We start from the raw sequence: 16,323 nt of genomic DNA on the forward strand, positions 1-16,323 counted from the left end.
AGAATGCTACTTGGGGCAGCTAGGTGGCGCAGTGGATATAGCACTGGCCCTGGATTCAGAAGGACCTGAGTTCAAATGTGGCCTCAGACCCTTGACACTTACTAGCTATGTGACCCTGGGCAAGTCATTTAACCCCAATTGCCTCACCAAAATAAATAAATAAATAAATGATGCTACTCTACCACCCCTTTTCTCTACTTTCAAGGAAGTTGTTCCATAGCCATAATTTTCTATCAAGGATCCCATCCCAGTAGTAATTATGTTGTTTACCTCTTTGAATGAATGTTTCTAAGATCACTCTGTTTATGAATTGCATTTTGTATATTTGGGCTTCATTTCAGTCTTCCTGTTTTGGATATTAGCTTCTATGAATTTTTTATCCTGTTGGTTAATTTGGGCATTTCCTCTCTCCTCCTCCATCTTCAGTCAAAAGCCCTCTTGATCAGAAATACAAGTCTACAAACAACTATATAGTAAACTACTATCCTTTATTAAGTACAGTTCAGCCCAGACCAAGAACACATAAATCCTATACTTGAGGTTGGAGTACAGAAATACAAAATGCCTTTCTTGGACATCTTACAAAGCAGCTGTTCAATTTCCTAATCTACCTTTCTCTTCTGCATGTCCTACTTTTCATTTTCAACTATGATGGAAAAACCACCTATTCCACTAAAGTCTTTAATTTCTTGTTTAGGGTTTCAAAATCCCGAACAATTCTTTCTAGGTTCCTTCTGGTAATATCATTTGTCCTTAAATAAACTACTCAAAATAGGTATTAGTCGGTAGATTTCCCACATCTTAGGAGGTTCTGAGTCATGTCCCCAGTACCCACCCCAGGAAGACAACATAATTCTCCATTATTCATGTCATGGGTGCCTTGATACTACACCCTTAACTTCTTGTCTCTTCTTCACATATTCTATGATCCAGCAACACTAGTCCCCATGATACTATCTCCTGACTGTGCTTCCCCCCCCCCCACCTACACCCCCCCTCCCCCAGTCCATCCCCCATACTTGGAATGTCTCCTGGCTTCCCTAGCTTCCTTCAAGACTCAGCTTAAGTCATTTTCTGTAAGAGGCCTTCCTCACTTCCCTCAACGATAGTGTCTTCCCTCTGATATTACTTCCAATTTTCACTGTATTTTATAAGTATACAATTATTTGCATATTGTCCCTGCATTAGAATGTGAGTTCCTTGAGAACAGGAATTGTGTTGGTCTTCCTTTATATCCCCTGTATAATGCCTGGCATGTAGTTGTTGTTTAGTCATCTTTCAGTCATGCCTAACTCTTTGTGATGCTTTTGGGGTTTTCTTGGCAAAGATTCTAAAGTGGTTTGCCATTTCCTTCTCCAGCTCATTTTGCAGATAAGGAAACTAAGACTAATAGAGTTAAGTGACTTGCCCAGGGTCACATAGCTAGTAAGTTTCAGAGGACAGATTTGAACTTAGGAAGATAAGTCAGCCTAACTCCAGGCCCAGTGCTCTATCCACTGCACCACTTCAATAAATGTTCTTGGGGCAGCTAGATGGCACAGTGGATAAAGCACTGGCCCTGGATTCAGGAGTACCTGAGTTCAAATCCGGCTTCAGATGTTTAACACTTACTAGCTGTGTGGCCCTGGGCAAGTCACTTAACCCCAATTGCCTCAGCAAAAAAATAAAAATTAAAAAATAAAATAAAATAAATGTTCTTGACTTGATTTATTGATTTCTAAACAGTAGCAAATGATTTCTTTTCTGGTAGTAGCTGAGGATTAAAGTTATCATTCCTTAGATCTCAAAAAGTTTCTTGTTCCTGAAAAGGGTTAAACTCTATCCTATATAGAATAACCTGATATCAATTTATTTTTTTTTAATGATCTAAACCTGTAGTGAACACCCAGTGAGGAAACCTTATCTACCAATGCAAATCTGAGGCTACTCTGCAATTTCAAATATTAGAACACTGCCTGGGATAGTAAAAGTTAAGTGAAATTAGATCCAGGATCACACTATGCCACTATATTAGAAAAAGGACTCAAAACTAGATCTTCTAGAATCTAAGACCAGCCCTTAAGAGACATGCTATGCCACACTCCTCTCTCAGACTTGTTACACAGCTCTAAAGTTGGAGTGGTCCTTTTTCTTCTGGTCCCTCTCTCTCTACATCCCATTCTTCTAATCTCCAATCTCTTAACATATATTAGGATTTGCCCTTACTTCTAGATTTTTCCCCACCCCCTTATTTTCTCTTTGAAATATCTTTTCCATTCTTTCAGGGAATTCCTCATTCTACCCCCAAAATAATAGATATATGTTCCTGTAACCCTCTTATATTCACTAGCAGGAAAACCAACTTGTACATTATACATTTGTACTTGTTATTTGAAACGGGTAAAAACAAAACATAGCACACTCTCACTGGCTTTTTTGTTGGAAGTAGCATCATTAGTTCTCTATAGTTCTTGCAGCTAGCTCATGTGTCTAGTTGCTATGGAGAGCTGCCCGAGCACCATTCCTGTTGGCAGTGAGTTCAGTCGCTGGGAATTCCTGAGACAGGCTTTATTTGTTTTAAAAGGCTTCCCTGACTTTTCTCAAGATCAGACTCCAGCTTGCTCAGCCTGCCTTTGATCCATATTCAACACATACTTGACAACACCTAACAAACCAAAGCTGACTCTCCTCTGTCCTCTACAAGGTCCTAAGTAGAAATCCAACTTCCAGCTACTTTTAACTTCCAGATATTTCTTGACTCTTTGTTTCTCTCTTCACCTTTCTCCAATGAGCAACCTTTCAGAAACCTACTTCTCTTTAGTGTTTTCTACCCTTAGTCCTTTCCCAGGAGATCAGATGTTCTTGTCATGTGAAACATTAGCTAGGTCCTTAGTATGCTGAAACATAATTGAAAGTTTGTGCCATACACTTTATGTGTGTTTATGCTTACACAGTAGGATACTTGATTGGCTAAGACTCCACCCTTGTTTATAAACATTCTCCTTAAGAATCCAGTGGCCAGCCTGTTAGCAAAACTGATGGTTGGTAGGACTGGAATTCAAATGGAATTGATGTAACTCAGAGCCCAACCCACATGCTTGGAACAATCATTGTCACCAGGGTGGAGTCAAGTTTGCTTCTGCAGGGGTACGCTTGGCAAAGCCCACCACTCTACAAGAAGGTTAAATTAGTTCACCGTCTGACTGCTACATAGGGGCTAGTGCCTCCCTGGCTCATAGCAATGTCAATACTGCTTTCCTGAACTCCGCCTATTGTATCTAGAGGAAAGTGGTTTAGCATTGTCTTTCCCTGCTCCCCCCAGGAAATATGATATCACGCTCTAACAAAAGCGGGAAAGCTGACAGATCTATTCAGATGGGTGTGACAACCACACACACCTAACTGGTCAAGCCCTGTAGAAAGTGCTGCGACAAAGAGAGCTAACAGTGGCTCTTGAATGATGAACTGAACATGCCCTCTCAGCACTGTCCAAAAAGATCACTTCGGTGCATTTGATTATCTTCTTCTTTTGGCATGTAGCCCTCCCACCGCCATCCATCAGACCCTGGAGCTATAGGTCACAAAAACTCCATTTTCCCTTGTTTAGAGATTTGTAAAAATGCTGAGAATCCTGCTCCTTGATGGCCCCGTGCTCTGCTCCTGAACCGACAACCTTTTGGAACATGAGTAGGAAGATCAGTTTCCTGGAAAATTAAATGGAAGACCTGTAATGGACTAGTAAAACCAACTTCATCTAAAGAAGAAGATTCATGAGATCACCAGTCCTTCCCTCCATTTTCAAGCATCAAATAAACTATTTCCTGACATAATAGTAATAACATTTATTCAATAGTATCCAACTCTATGTGACTCCATTGACTTTTTGTCCATGGGGTTTTCTTGGCAATGATACTGGAGTGGTTTGCCATTTCCCTTTCCAGTGGGTCCCCATCTTACAGAAGAGGAATTGAGACAAATAGGATTAAGTGACAAGAAGAGTCACATAGCTAAGTAAATATCTAAGACCAGATTTGAACTCAGATCTTCCTGGCTCCAAGCCCACTGCCTGGCTGCCCCCAAATAACATTTATACAAGGCTTTCAAGTCTACATAGTACTTTTTATATGTTGTCTCATTTAATCCTCTCAACCACCCTACAAGGTAGATACTATTGTTATCCCTTTACAGATGAGGCTACTGAGACTGAAGGGGTGTTGTTTACCTAGAGTCACCTATCTGGTAAGTGTATGAATCAGGATTTGAACTCAGTTCTTCTTTAGTCCAAGTCCAGTTCTTTACCCACTTTGCCATCTTGCCACCAAAGGCCATGAGCAAGAATGGATTGGGTATCAGATACCAGTAAATTTAATAGATAGTGGAATTTTTTTTTTCCCTGCTCTCATCAACAAGCTGGAGATAATAGTTCAATTTTTTTTCCTCCCCATAAGCTATAGTACCTATGCTCACTCCATTAAAAGGAATCACTCTTCCAATGTATCTTAATAACTTCTACACTCTAAATAAATACACACATAAGCATAAATATGGTGATTTGATATAAATATATGTCAAATTCTGATTTTGCCATTTACAACATGTGTGACCTTAAAGAAGTTACTTGGCCTCAGTTTTCTCATCTATAAAATGAGGAAGTTAAACTTGATGGCCTGGGGCAGCTAGGTGGCACAGTGGATAAAGCACCTGCCCTGGAGTCAGGAGGACCTGAGTTCAAATCTGGCCTTGGACACTTGGCACTTACTAGCTGTGTGACCCTGGGCAAGTCACTTAACCTTGCTTCTCTTTCTCTCTCTCTCTCTCTCTCTCTCTCTCTCTCTCTCTCTCTCTCTCTCTCTCTCTCTCTCACACACACACACACACACACACACACACACACACACACACACACACACACACATGCAAAAACAAAGTTGATGGCCTTTGGTGGATTCTGATGCTGTCAGTCAAAAAACATTTACCCACTTAACACTTACTAGCTGTGTGACCCTGGGCAAGTCACTTAACCCCAATTGCCTCACTAAAAAAAAAATACCAACTGCTTTACTACAAGCTAGATACAATAAAAGCTGGAGATACAGAGAAAGGGGAAAATTTGGTCCCACTGAGCCTTTAATTCAATGTTATAGCTGATATTCAACAATGGCCTGCTGCTCAGAGTTATTTTAGTGTACACAGTTACACTAAAACATGGAGAGATGTGACTGAAGTTTCAATTTCATGATTCTATATTTTATTATTGGCTTAATAAATTATACTGTTCACACATAAATAGGAGGGGAAGAAAATTGGACAATTAATTTGTCATTTAGCATTGATCATGAACTAGCCTCCTCAAGATTATTTTGAACTTATGGGCTATACTAAAATCCAAATGTGGCTGAAAAGGGAATAAATTGAGCAGTTAGCCCTGAATCCTTAAAACACAGGATCCTTTTGAATGGAAAGGGGAGGTATGTAGCTTTTTCCTGGATACACAAGTGCTTTTCCCTACTTAAGGCAGTACTTTGAGGAAAGGAAGAAGAAGGGAATAAACATTTATAAAGCATCTCTTATGTGCCAGACATTGTGTTAAGTGCTTTATTCTCACATTATCTTCTTGGACCCTCTAAACTACTCTGTGAGGGAGGGGTGCCCCAGGCCATCAAGTTTAACTTCCTCATTTTAGCCTCATTTTATAGTTGAGGAAACTGAGGCAAAGAGGGGTTAAATGAATTGCCCAGGGTCATATAGCTAAGTGTCTGATACCATATTTGAACTCTCTCCTATCTCCAGGTGCAATACTCTATCCACTGGGCCACCTAATGTAGATTCTTTTGGGGGTAAAGTTAGTTAGGAAAAACTTTATAGAAGGGGTGAATCTTGAATTGGACTTTAAAGGAAGATTTGGACAGTTGTTGAAAATTCTAAAGGGCATGAGCAAACAACATGAACAAAACGCATGAGGAGGGGAGAATACTCAAAGCAATTTTACTAGATGGATAAGGAGACCAGCCAGATTAGAGTGAAAAACCCATATGGTAGATAGATTAGATAAGAAAGAGGAAGCCAGTTTATAGAGGGCTTTGAATCCAAGGGTGAAGAGTTTGAGTTAACAGATAATAGGGAGGCCACTTTAGGTCCTCAAGCAAGGAAATGATTACTAAGGCTTACAAGGTAGACTAGCCCAGCTGTGTGAGGTCATACACCATGTGTAATACTTTTGGTGTAAGGGTCCAGGCATCTTTACACTCAAATTCTGAGGCCATATGTTATAAGTATTCCACTGTGCCCTGGAGAAGACTAGGAGATACATTCATGATCTAGAGAGAAAATTTCTTCTTAGAGGCTGTTTTTGTTTTGTCAGACACATATGTCTCAGACACATGCTTATGTCACTCTAAACTTGCATAATAATAATATACGGGGGGCAGCTAGGTGGAGCAGTGGATAAAGCACCGACCCTGGATTCAGGAGTACCTGAGTTCAAATCCAGCCTCAGACACTTGACAATTACTAGCTGTGTGACCCTGGGCAAGTCACTTAACCCCCATTGCCCCGCAAAAACAAAACAAAACAATAATAATAATAATAATAATATATGTATTTGTAAGTGTGTATTTTTTTCTTCCAAGGCAGTTACATTTTAGTATATAATTGAGTGTGATATTCTTGTTCATGAAACATACCTGATTAGAGTTGTCCCCAAGTCTTTTCTACTCCTAAACTGAATGACCCCAGATCTTTCAACCAATCCATATATGACATGGATTCCAGACCTCTCACTATTCCAGATGCCCTTCTCTTTGCCATCCCAACTCTGCCAAAGGCAATGATCTCAGAACTGGACATTATACTCCAAATGTAGTCTGATAAATGAATACTGATGTGGGACTATTATCTCCCTTAATTAGGAAAAAAATGGAGCCTAAACTTATATTAACATTTTTAACAATTCCATCAAACCATTAGCTTCTATTGAGATTGAAAACAAATGCCCCTGAATAAGCTGTTATCAATGTTTTCCCCATACTATTTGTGGTCAGAAGGCTGGCTGCCATAGCATCTCACAAAGACCATCTAGTAATGCACAGAGAGGTTGCAATCTGCACTGGTGGAGGGATAAAAAGTAGCTCACATTTATATAATGCTTTAACATTTGGCAAAGTCCGTTAAAAATGTTATTTCATTTATCCTGACAATAACTCTCTGTGGAAGGTAATATTTGCATTCCCCTTTGACGGGTGAGGAAACCGAGGCCCTGAGAGGTTAAGGGATGTGCCTAGGATCACATATTTAGCAAGAGAATGAGTCAGGATTCAAACCTGACTCAAAAGACTAGCACTATGCCACACTGAAGAAATAACCATATTGATGAAGTCACAGATATTTTGAAACATTATCACATAGTCATGTAACTGATGCTCTTAAGAATCTTCTTAAAGTGCCAATCACATAAGTATGATCTTCAGAAGATGCAAGCATATACACAAATGCTACAACTCTGTAGGCAGACGGTGACAGCAACACAAATCCACATTCCATACCCAGTAAATAAGGACCAATTAAGCAAGGATGACTTGGGGGCCACCATGTTAAAGCCAACATACCATCTTTGGGAGTGGATATAAGAAATTGTAAGGAGGAGAAGTTCTTAGACATGCAATCATATATAATCTTCTCAGGATGTTTTTGTTTGTTTTGTCTTTCTTCTCATCTGACATTCTAGCTTCTGTCTCCATACCTTGACGCAGGCTGTCCCTATGCCTGGAAACACTTCCTCCTCCTCCTCCCCACCCCCCCTTCTTAGAATCCCTGGTTTCCCTCAAAGCTTAGATAAAATCCTACTTCAACATGGAGCCTTTATGACCTCCTGCTGCCCCAACTCTCCCTCTCAAAACAATCTTGTATTTAATTTACATATATTTCATAAGCATACTGATATGTGAGAATGTTGTCTTTCCTGATAGAATATAAGCTTCTTGAGAGCAAATCTAATTAGTTTTTGTCTTTGTATTCCCGGTGCCTGGCACAGAGGAGGGACTCCATAAAGGTTTGTTGATCAGTTGAGCTTACACACTCATTTTTCTTATTTTCCTTTCTTATACTTTTTGTTTGTATATTTGAATTTTTGTGCTTTTCAGTGGAAAGTGAAATAAAAGTTAGACACTAAAAATGAAAATGCAGGGCTTGACATTTATTCCTTTTGTCTCAGCTCCTCATTTAAGTTGGTTGAAATTATTTTTAAAAGTTCCAATCCCTGTTATAGGGGCAGCTAGGTGACACAATGCCTAGAGTACCAGACCAGGAATCAGGAAGACCTGAGTTCAAGTAGTCAGTTAATAACTGTATGACCTTGGACAAGTCACTTAACTTCCATTGACCTCAGTTTCCTTATCTGTAAAATAAGGGTTGTTGTTGTTGTTGTTGTTATTCCCCTCCTAGAAGTTGTTGTGAGATTAAAATGAGATAATATTTGTAAAGAGCTTAGCACAGTGCCTGCCACATAGGAAGGGCTAATATAAATGTTAGCTACTTTTATTATTGTCATACAGTATATTGTGGCATAGTGGGAAAAGATGTGAGTTGAAGTTCTGTGCCTTTTATGTATGTTTACTTGTTTGCTCAGTTCTTTTTATTTGGAATTTAACACAACCACCCCCCTCCCCACCACACACACACACACACACACACACACACACACACACACACACACACACACATATACTCCAAATTCCATATAAAAAGTAGAACAGAAAAAGAGGATTATATGGAAAAGAGAATCTCTATTCAGACAGCTTGCTTCTTAAAAAGCACATAATAGGGGCAGCTAGGTGGTGCAGTGGATAAAGCACCTGCCCTGGATTCAGAAGCTCCTGAGTTCAAATCTGGCCTAAGACACTTGACACTTACTAGCTGTGTGGTCCTGGGCAAGTCACTTAACCCTCATTGCCCTGCAAAAAAAAAAAAAAAAAGCAGGGGCAGCTAGGTGGCCCAGTGGATAGAGTACCAGCCTTGGATTCAGGAGGACCTGAGTTCAAATCTAGCCTCAGACCGTTGACACTTACTAGCTGTGTGACCCTGGGCAAGTCACTTAACCCCAATTGGCTCACCAAAAAAAAAAAAAAAGCACAAAATAAATGCAATACTTTACTTTCAAAGCTGCCTTATTTGTTTCTTTAATGAATTTCTGTCTTTTCTATTGGATGCATTTTTTTTTTTGGTGAGGCAACTGGGGTTAAGTGACTTGCCCAGGGTCACATAGCTAGTAAGTGTTAAGTGTCTGAGGCTGGATTTGAACTCAGGTCCTCCTGACTCCAGGGCTGGTGCTCTATCCACTGCACCACCTAGCTGCCCCTTGGATGCATTTTTTAAAAATTGTTTTAATGACTTTCATTTCTTTTCTTCTTTCTTTAAGTAATAGTATCTCAAGCTCCTTGCCCCACTGCTTGACTAATTTTTATCTTTCCTTATTCTGTTTACCCATAAACTTGATAAACCTGCCTTCTATTTCTTATCCAAGAAAGGGTTTATAAAAACATTTACAAAAACAAAAAAACAAAGCAGATTAAAGAATAGCACTCCTGTAGTGGTCCTCAAGATTTCCCTTGATTTGAGACCATTAATGAACAGATTATTCAAGGAAAACAGAAAATTATGTGGGTTTTTTTTTTCATTTTGTTGATTATCTTCATCTTGTAGGGAAGGTAAGCTGATAAATAACTGAAAAACTGGTGCATTCCTTAGGATTGATATGCAAGGGTGGTTTAGAGATTTGAATTTTTATGCCCTTGATTTCAACTAGGTAGTCTATCAGTGCAATGTAGATTGGCTTTTTTTGTGTGTGTGGCTCATGAAATCAGGATCATAAATATCCATGACAGTACAAGTGAGGACCTTCATCTGGGGTCAGTTGCCCAATACAGCAAATATTATCACAGAACCTAGCTTTAATAAGGTCACCCTTTATTATTTTCAATTTCTCAAATACCGGTGAGAAGTTCTAGTTAGTTATAACTGTGTTCTCTAAGTCCCATCCCTGAAGGGTGAATACCATTCTTTAAAAAAACAAACAAAAGAACCCCAACAGCAACAACAGTTGTCCAAACTTATCTCAAAATATACTTGTGAAAATCATCCAGAATAGAATCCTATACTCCTTTTCCCTTACCCTCCCCCATCCAATCAATCACCAAAATGTGTTGATTCTTCTTCCCAAATCTCTAATATTTATCCCCTCATCTCAACTGCTATTACCTTAGTCCAAACCTTGCTAGTTTTTATCTATGCTATTGCTATCATCTATAATATTACAAAACTTCTTGGAAGAGATCTGTAACCACTCAAAAGAATTTGGTCTTTCTATCCACATAGGAAAAATCAAGTGGATGAAAAATGTCATTTTCCCAAATGTATTTGGATGGAAAACTAAAGAGTTTGTCTTTAAATATGTATATCTGAGACAGTATATAGATAGACAATGAGTTGGGCCTGGAGTTAAAAAGGAGGCGGAGTGTAGGCTGAATTGTTTTTAGGAAATTAAAAATGTCCTTTAATGCCCCCAAATTTTCCATGGAAACAAGGGCCACCTTTTGAATACTAATATTTTATCAGTCTTGCTCTATGGCAGCAAGTCATAGAATACAACAGCTTCTGAAAAATTAAAAATTAATATGACACAGAGGGCTATGTAGAAGTCTATGGTGGAAGTAAGCAAGTTCAATATATTAACCAATAAAAAATTTCAAAGAACAACAGTAAAAAATGTAGTCAAGTGTGTAATTTAAAATTCTAAATGTGGGTTCTAATCTGTTCCCCCAGTTTTGGGGAAAACTGACTAAAATCACTGACAAAATGAGTTTAGCTTTTTAAGGGTTTATTGAAAGATAGAAAGAGAAAGATTGAGAACAGAATTCCTACAGCCTGGCAATCCTATCTTTCCTCAATTTTCCTGTGAAGTCCTCTGGAGTCTCTCTCTCCTCCACCATGGTGAAGTCAGGAACCCAAAGAGCCCAAACTCCTCCCCCAGCACCCGCTTCCTACTTCATGTGTTCCTCCCAGAAATGGGAGGCTCCTCAAGTTGATTGGCTGGTAGCCTTGATAGACAGTACCCATGAGCAAAAATCACTTCCTGATGCCAAGGAAAAGCCGCATGGCCTTGCCCTCGGAGGCATTCTCCTAATAGTGGAGCTTTCCTATAGTAAGTCTCCAGCAGGTGGCGTCATTCCAATCATTACACAAGGAAATGTATGACAGGAAAGAATCTGCAAGAGTAACATGTCAGGAAGACACCTAGAATGTTCCAGTGACATGCTTACAATGTCAGGAGAAAGTAAGGAAGGCCTGCCTCCCAAATGTTGCTTGGGTCCCAATGTTTAACTTAGGGAAGAAGAACATGGACAAGAGTCATACAAAATGGGCAGCCATAGATGGGTTGTGATTTGTGTTCATTATAGGAAGCTCCCAAATTGATAACACATTTATTTCAATGTTGGAGCATTGCTATAGTCTCCTCACTGGTCTCAGTACTTCCCATCTCTCCCCAGTCTGATCCATTTTAGACATCACTTGCTAAATCATAGCTCTGATTGTCAATGCATACAGACATGCATACCTTCTCTAAAATCTATAACGGGGTTACCATTCTCTACCAAGTATGGCGATCCAGGGATGTTGATCCATTGAGTCCCCACAATCTGTTATAGGGGCAACTTCATGAAATTACAGGATATAAAGGACAGATAAGAAATACAATGAGATAGATGTATGGATTCACCTCTTGGAATTTTCAGTGGTTTGAATCTGCAGCTTTGAAATCTGTGGCATGAAATTCCAGTTGACCCATTTGTACTTTTTTTTAAAAAGTAGTCCCCTTTCACTCACATGTTGAAGAATAGCCCATAAGGGCACTACACAAATTTTATAAATGGGACTTCAAAGTCCTCTTTGAATTTTTCAACCTTGTCTCCCATAACATGTATGTTATTTATGTTGTGCACCAACAAAACCACACACCATTTCCCGAGGATAGCCAGTGCTCTCCCACATCCATGCTTTTGCTCATATTCCCCTCCATGTAGAATTCCCCTTCTTTTCCATAACCCTGGCTGACTAGCTTTTATCTTTCCTTCAGGGCCTAAATCAAAAGCCACCCTTTCTATGAAGCCTTCTCTGATTGTCCTAGTTGGAAGAGATTTTGCCCTCCTTAAAAGTTAGAGAGTACATTCTCTGAAGATTTCTGTCTACTTTCACATTTTATCTTTTATTGTAGTTGTTTGAATACCTATCTCCTCCTAGTAGACTGAAAGTTTCTTAAAGGCAAGAACTATGTCTTATTGATCTTTATATTTCCCAGGGCACATAGCACAGTGCCTTACTCATTGTCAATCTAGAGTTCCTAATTTGGTGTCCAGGCATAGATTTCAGGAGATCTGTGAACATGGATCAGGAAAAAAAAAAACCCACTAACTTTTCGTTTTCATTGTAATCCTATGTATTTCATTTTATACATTTAAAAACATCATCCTGGGACAGGGGGTGGAAGACATAAGCTTCATTAAACTATTAAGGGGGTCCATCACACAAAGAAGTTTAAGAACCTCACCAGCCAATGTTCAATTAAATGACTGATACTCTCAGGGAGGGAAGAAGATAATAGTGCTGGGAGTTTGAAGATTTGATTGTTATAACACATGGCTGTAATTATTTACAACATCTAAGGATCAATGATTCTGAATATGACTGTAAGAATAAGACATTCAACCTGTGTGCATATAAACAAGTTGATATATGTACATATAAATATATATTATATGATACTTATTATATATTTTATACATATCACAAGTATATATACATAGATATGCATATGCCTATATGTTTGTATAAACTCTTTTTCTTCATGAATTTATAATTATCTCTGTTAATGTCTTTTATTTTCCCTAAAATTTAACTAAAAATCCTAAATCCTATAAAATCCTAAAATAATTGACCAAGATTGAACTCAAAAAACAGAAGTAAATATGATGTCATTCATTTGGAACAATTTTTATTCCCATCTGGTAACTTTCAATCTATAAAATTTCTTTTTTTCTCATTTCACTTTTCATTTACAGAAAGAAGAAAAATTACTGAGGCTTATAATATGTGTGATTTGCATGACAGATGTTTCTTACTCCTATCTGACTATTTATGCAAGCAACTTGTTGTGCAGAAACAGTCAAATATGTTAGGGATGTGAGCACCTAACATAGCTTGTTTGGAAAATCCAAGTTAAGAAAAAAACCTTTTTTTTTTTTAAGTAATGTGTTTGCCCCTCTCTTCCAAATTTTCTGCATAATTGCCCGGGTTCTCACTCTAATCAGTATAGAAAGTCTATGGATTATTATAGATTGAAATGTAGGTTTTTTTCATTGTTTAAATGAAAACCTTAGAAATCTCCATCACCAAAACCCCAAATCAATTTCTAACTGATGTGTTAGTGAAATATAGAGAAATAAACAGATACCCTAGAGCTAATGATTTCTATGCTATTTAATGATATTAAGTTTCTCTGCCTTAAGTCAGTTGTCATTTTGCTCATAATGGAATTCAAATTATTTTTGCATTTATCACTGAAGAATTTCTTTCTCCACATCCAAGGTCCTGCAAGAGGCAAATAGATGCACTTTTAACTAAAAGATTGCAAAAGCAGTTCTGGGAAACTATATAGCATTAACTGAGTTTATTCAAAGGACCAAAAACAGAACACCATCTATTATGATCCTGGGAATTCATCACAGAACAGCACTCTAAGAAATTAACTGGCATGATAAGTATTTTACATTTTAATGTTCACCAATTTTATTAAACACTTGGAATGTAACAGAAAATTGACACAAGCCTTCAGATACTTTCAACTAAATCAGTGAGGGCAAGCAACTGAAAATCACATTCAATGGGAGTATCCCAGGAAAATTCAGGCATTTTTTAAGTAAAGACAAATCTTACCTGAAATGATCAGGCTGACACTGTAAAGAACTAATCGGGCTAAAGAGTCCATGCTTTTGCGAATCTCTCCATCCAGTTTCCACAGCCACACATGGGTTCCCAAGGATCCTCTCACCAATCCTGGGCTTTGTGACTTTCCACAGGCATATTCTAGCCAGTCTTGTTTACACGTTGGAGGCAAGAAAGAGAAGCAGTGGAGCAGGCTGTAACAGTCTCATTGCTGTCTGAGGCACAGGAGTTGAAGTTCCTTTTCCTGTTTCCTTTGTAGATTAGGATAGGAAAGGCTGGATCTTAAAGGCAGTTGGTATCAGCAGGACTGGGAGGCTTTGCAAGCCCTGTCCATCTTGCAATACATCAAAACTCTTCTCTGCTCCTACTCCTGGGGTAGATGATTGTATTTAGAGAACCAGTAATGGGTCATGGTCAACATTGTCAGAAACAATAGGAGCATCCTCTGGTAGGCAGGATACTGAAAATAACAAACCCTCCACCTATGTATGGTATGTGATGATGGTCATCTCTTCTCCAATTGTTCACTGTTCCCAAAGGGCCTTACTGTTCACTTAGCTCCCTGGCAAAGAGGTTTTTTTGGGCGTGGTGAACATGTTTTGCTTTTGTTTCTCTTTGGCTACAAAGGGCTTAAATTTGAAAAGAAGTTTTATATGATGAAACCATGGAATCCTATCTGAATTTAATATAATTATCATTGGTGAAAATATAAGTCTGGGTAGCCCTGTAGATTAGTTGCAAAATTTACCTGAACTGCAGACCTTTCCTTTCTCCCGTCAACTTGCCAATGTCATAGCAATCATAGAATTTAGAGCTGGATAGGGCTTTAGTTCATCTAGTTCAATTCAGAGAGTGTGGTATATCCAACATGTCCAAAGTCACTCATGTAATAACAGAACTGGGTTCGAAACTATGTTCTCTAACTCCAAATCCTGTTTCTTTCTACAGTACCATAGTGCCATTAATCAGATGTTGTATCTGTTGGCAGAACACTTAAGATACCAGTTTCTGTGAGTTGTATTTTAAGTCTTCATTAAAAGTCATTTGTGGCTAGCTTAATTTCTACATTGGTCCTCGAACAAACATTTCTAGGTAATTTATGGGATGGATCTTGTGTTTTGAGCCACTTTTTCTAGGAAAATCCAAACTAAGATACAAATATACAAAAAATTAGTCCATATATATGAATGAATGGATGGATGGATAGATGGATGGATGAATGAATGAATGAATGAATGAATGAATGAATGAATGAATGAATGAATGAATGAATGAAATTTAAGTGATTACAATATTCAAAGCACTGTTCAAAGTCCTGGGGATACAAACAGAAAAGCCAGACAATTCCTGCTATCAAGGATCTGACATTTGAATAGATGGAGACAACACATATAGGAAGTTTCAGTTATAAGTTGGCAGGAGGATCTAGCATTATTAAGATGTACTATGTTCCAGGCACTGTGTAAGCACTTTGCAAATATTTGATCCTCACAAGAACCCTAGGAGTAGGTGCTATTTTATTATCCCCATTTTATAGTTGAGAAAACTCAGGCAGGAAAAGGTTAATGAGTTGCCCAGGGACACACAGGTAGGAAGTGTCTGAGGGCCTTATTTGAACCAGGTCTTCCTGACTTCAGGCCCAGAAATCTATCTATTGTACCACTTAGCTGCCTCCATAGTCTTTATGGTGCAATGGCCAAGCAGATGGTAGCACAACACCTTTACTGTTATTTCTTTTTTTTTTTTTTTGCGGGAAATGGGGGGTTAAGTGACTTGCCCAGGGGTCACACAGTTAGTAAGTATCAAGTGTCTGAGGTCAGATTTGAACTCAGGTCCTCCTGAATCCAGGGCCGGTGCTTTATCCACTGCGCCACCTAGCCACCCCTACTGTTATTTCTATTGATAAAATTATAACTATTTCATATACTGAATTATTTTAAAAGGCTAAGCTGACCAAAACAAAACCTGCTGAGGAGGTGGAGAATGTGGTACCTACAGAGGCAGTTAATAGGGGCAGCTAGGTGGCACAGTAGATAAAGCACCAACCCTGGATTCAGGAGGACCTGAGTTCAAATCCAGCCTCAAACACTTGACACTAGCTGTGTGACCCTGGGCAAGTCACTTCACCCTCATTGCCTTGCAAAAAAACAAAAACAAAAACAGAGGCAGTTAATGGGTCATATCCCCATAAGGTTTGTTCTCCTGGAAAATGGCTGAGGGGGCCAGGCTGGTAGCAGGGCTGGTGGTCTAGGGGATATCACTATTCCTGGGGCTCTTGGGCTTACCTGTCCATTGGTAGCAGTTGGTTCAATAATTGATATTAGTGATGGTGGGGATGGCCTACTCTGCACT

General features: G+C 38.8%; 1 protein-coding gene across 1 annotated transcript in view; it reads right to left on the reverse strand.

Moving 5' to 3' along the window:
* The window catches only part of TEK (TEK receptor tyrosine kinase), a 144,639-nt gene extending 130,322 nt beyond the window's left edge, over window positions 1-14,317 (reverse strand). The window contains 1 exon segment of the mRNA XM_043979761.1: window positions 13,963-14,317. Coding sequence (XP_043835696.1) covers window positions 13,963-14,014 — 52 coding nt within the window. The 5' untranslated portion in view covers window positions 14,015-14,317.
* Between the last annotated feature and the right edge of the window lie 2,006 nt (window positions 14,318-16,323).

The sequence above is a fragment of the Dromiciops gliroides genome, chromosome 1, assembly GCF_019393635.1.
Source record: "Dromiciops gliroides isolate mDroGli1 chromosome 1, mDroGli1.pri, whole genome shotgun sequence".
NCBI lineage: Eukaryota > Metazoa > Chordata > Mammalia > Microbiotheria > Microbiotheriidae > Dromiciops > Dromiciops gliroides.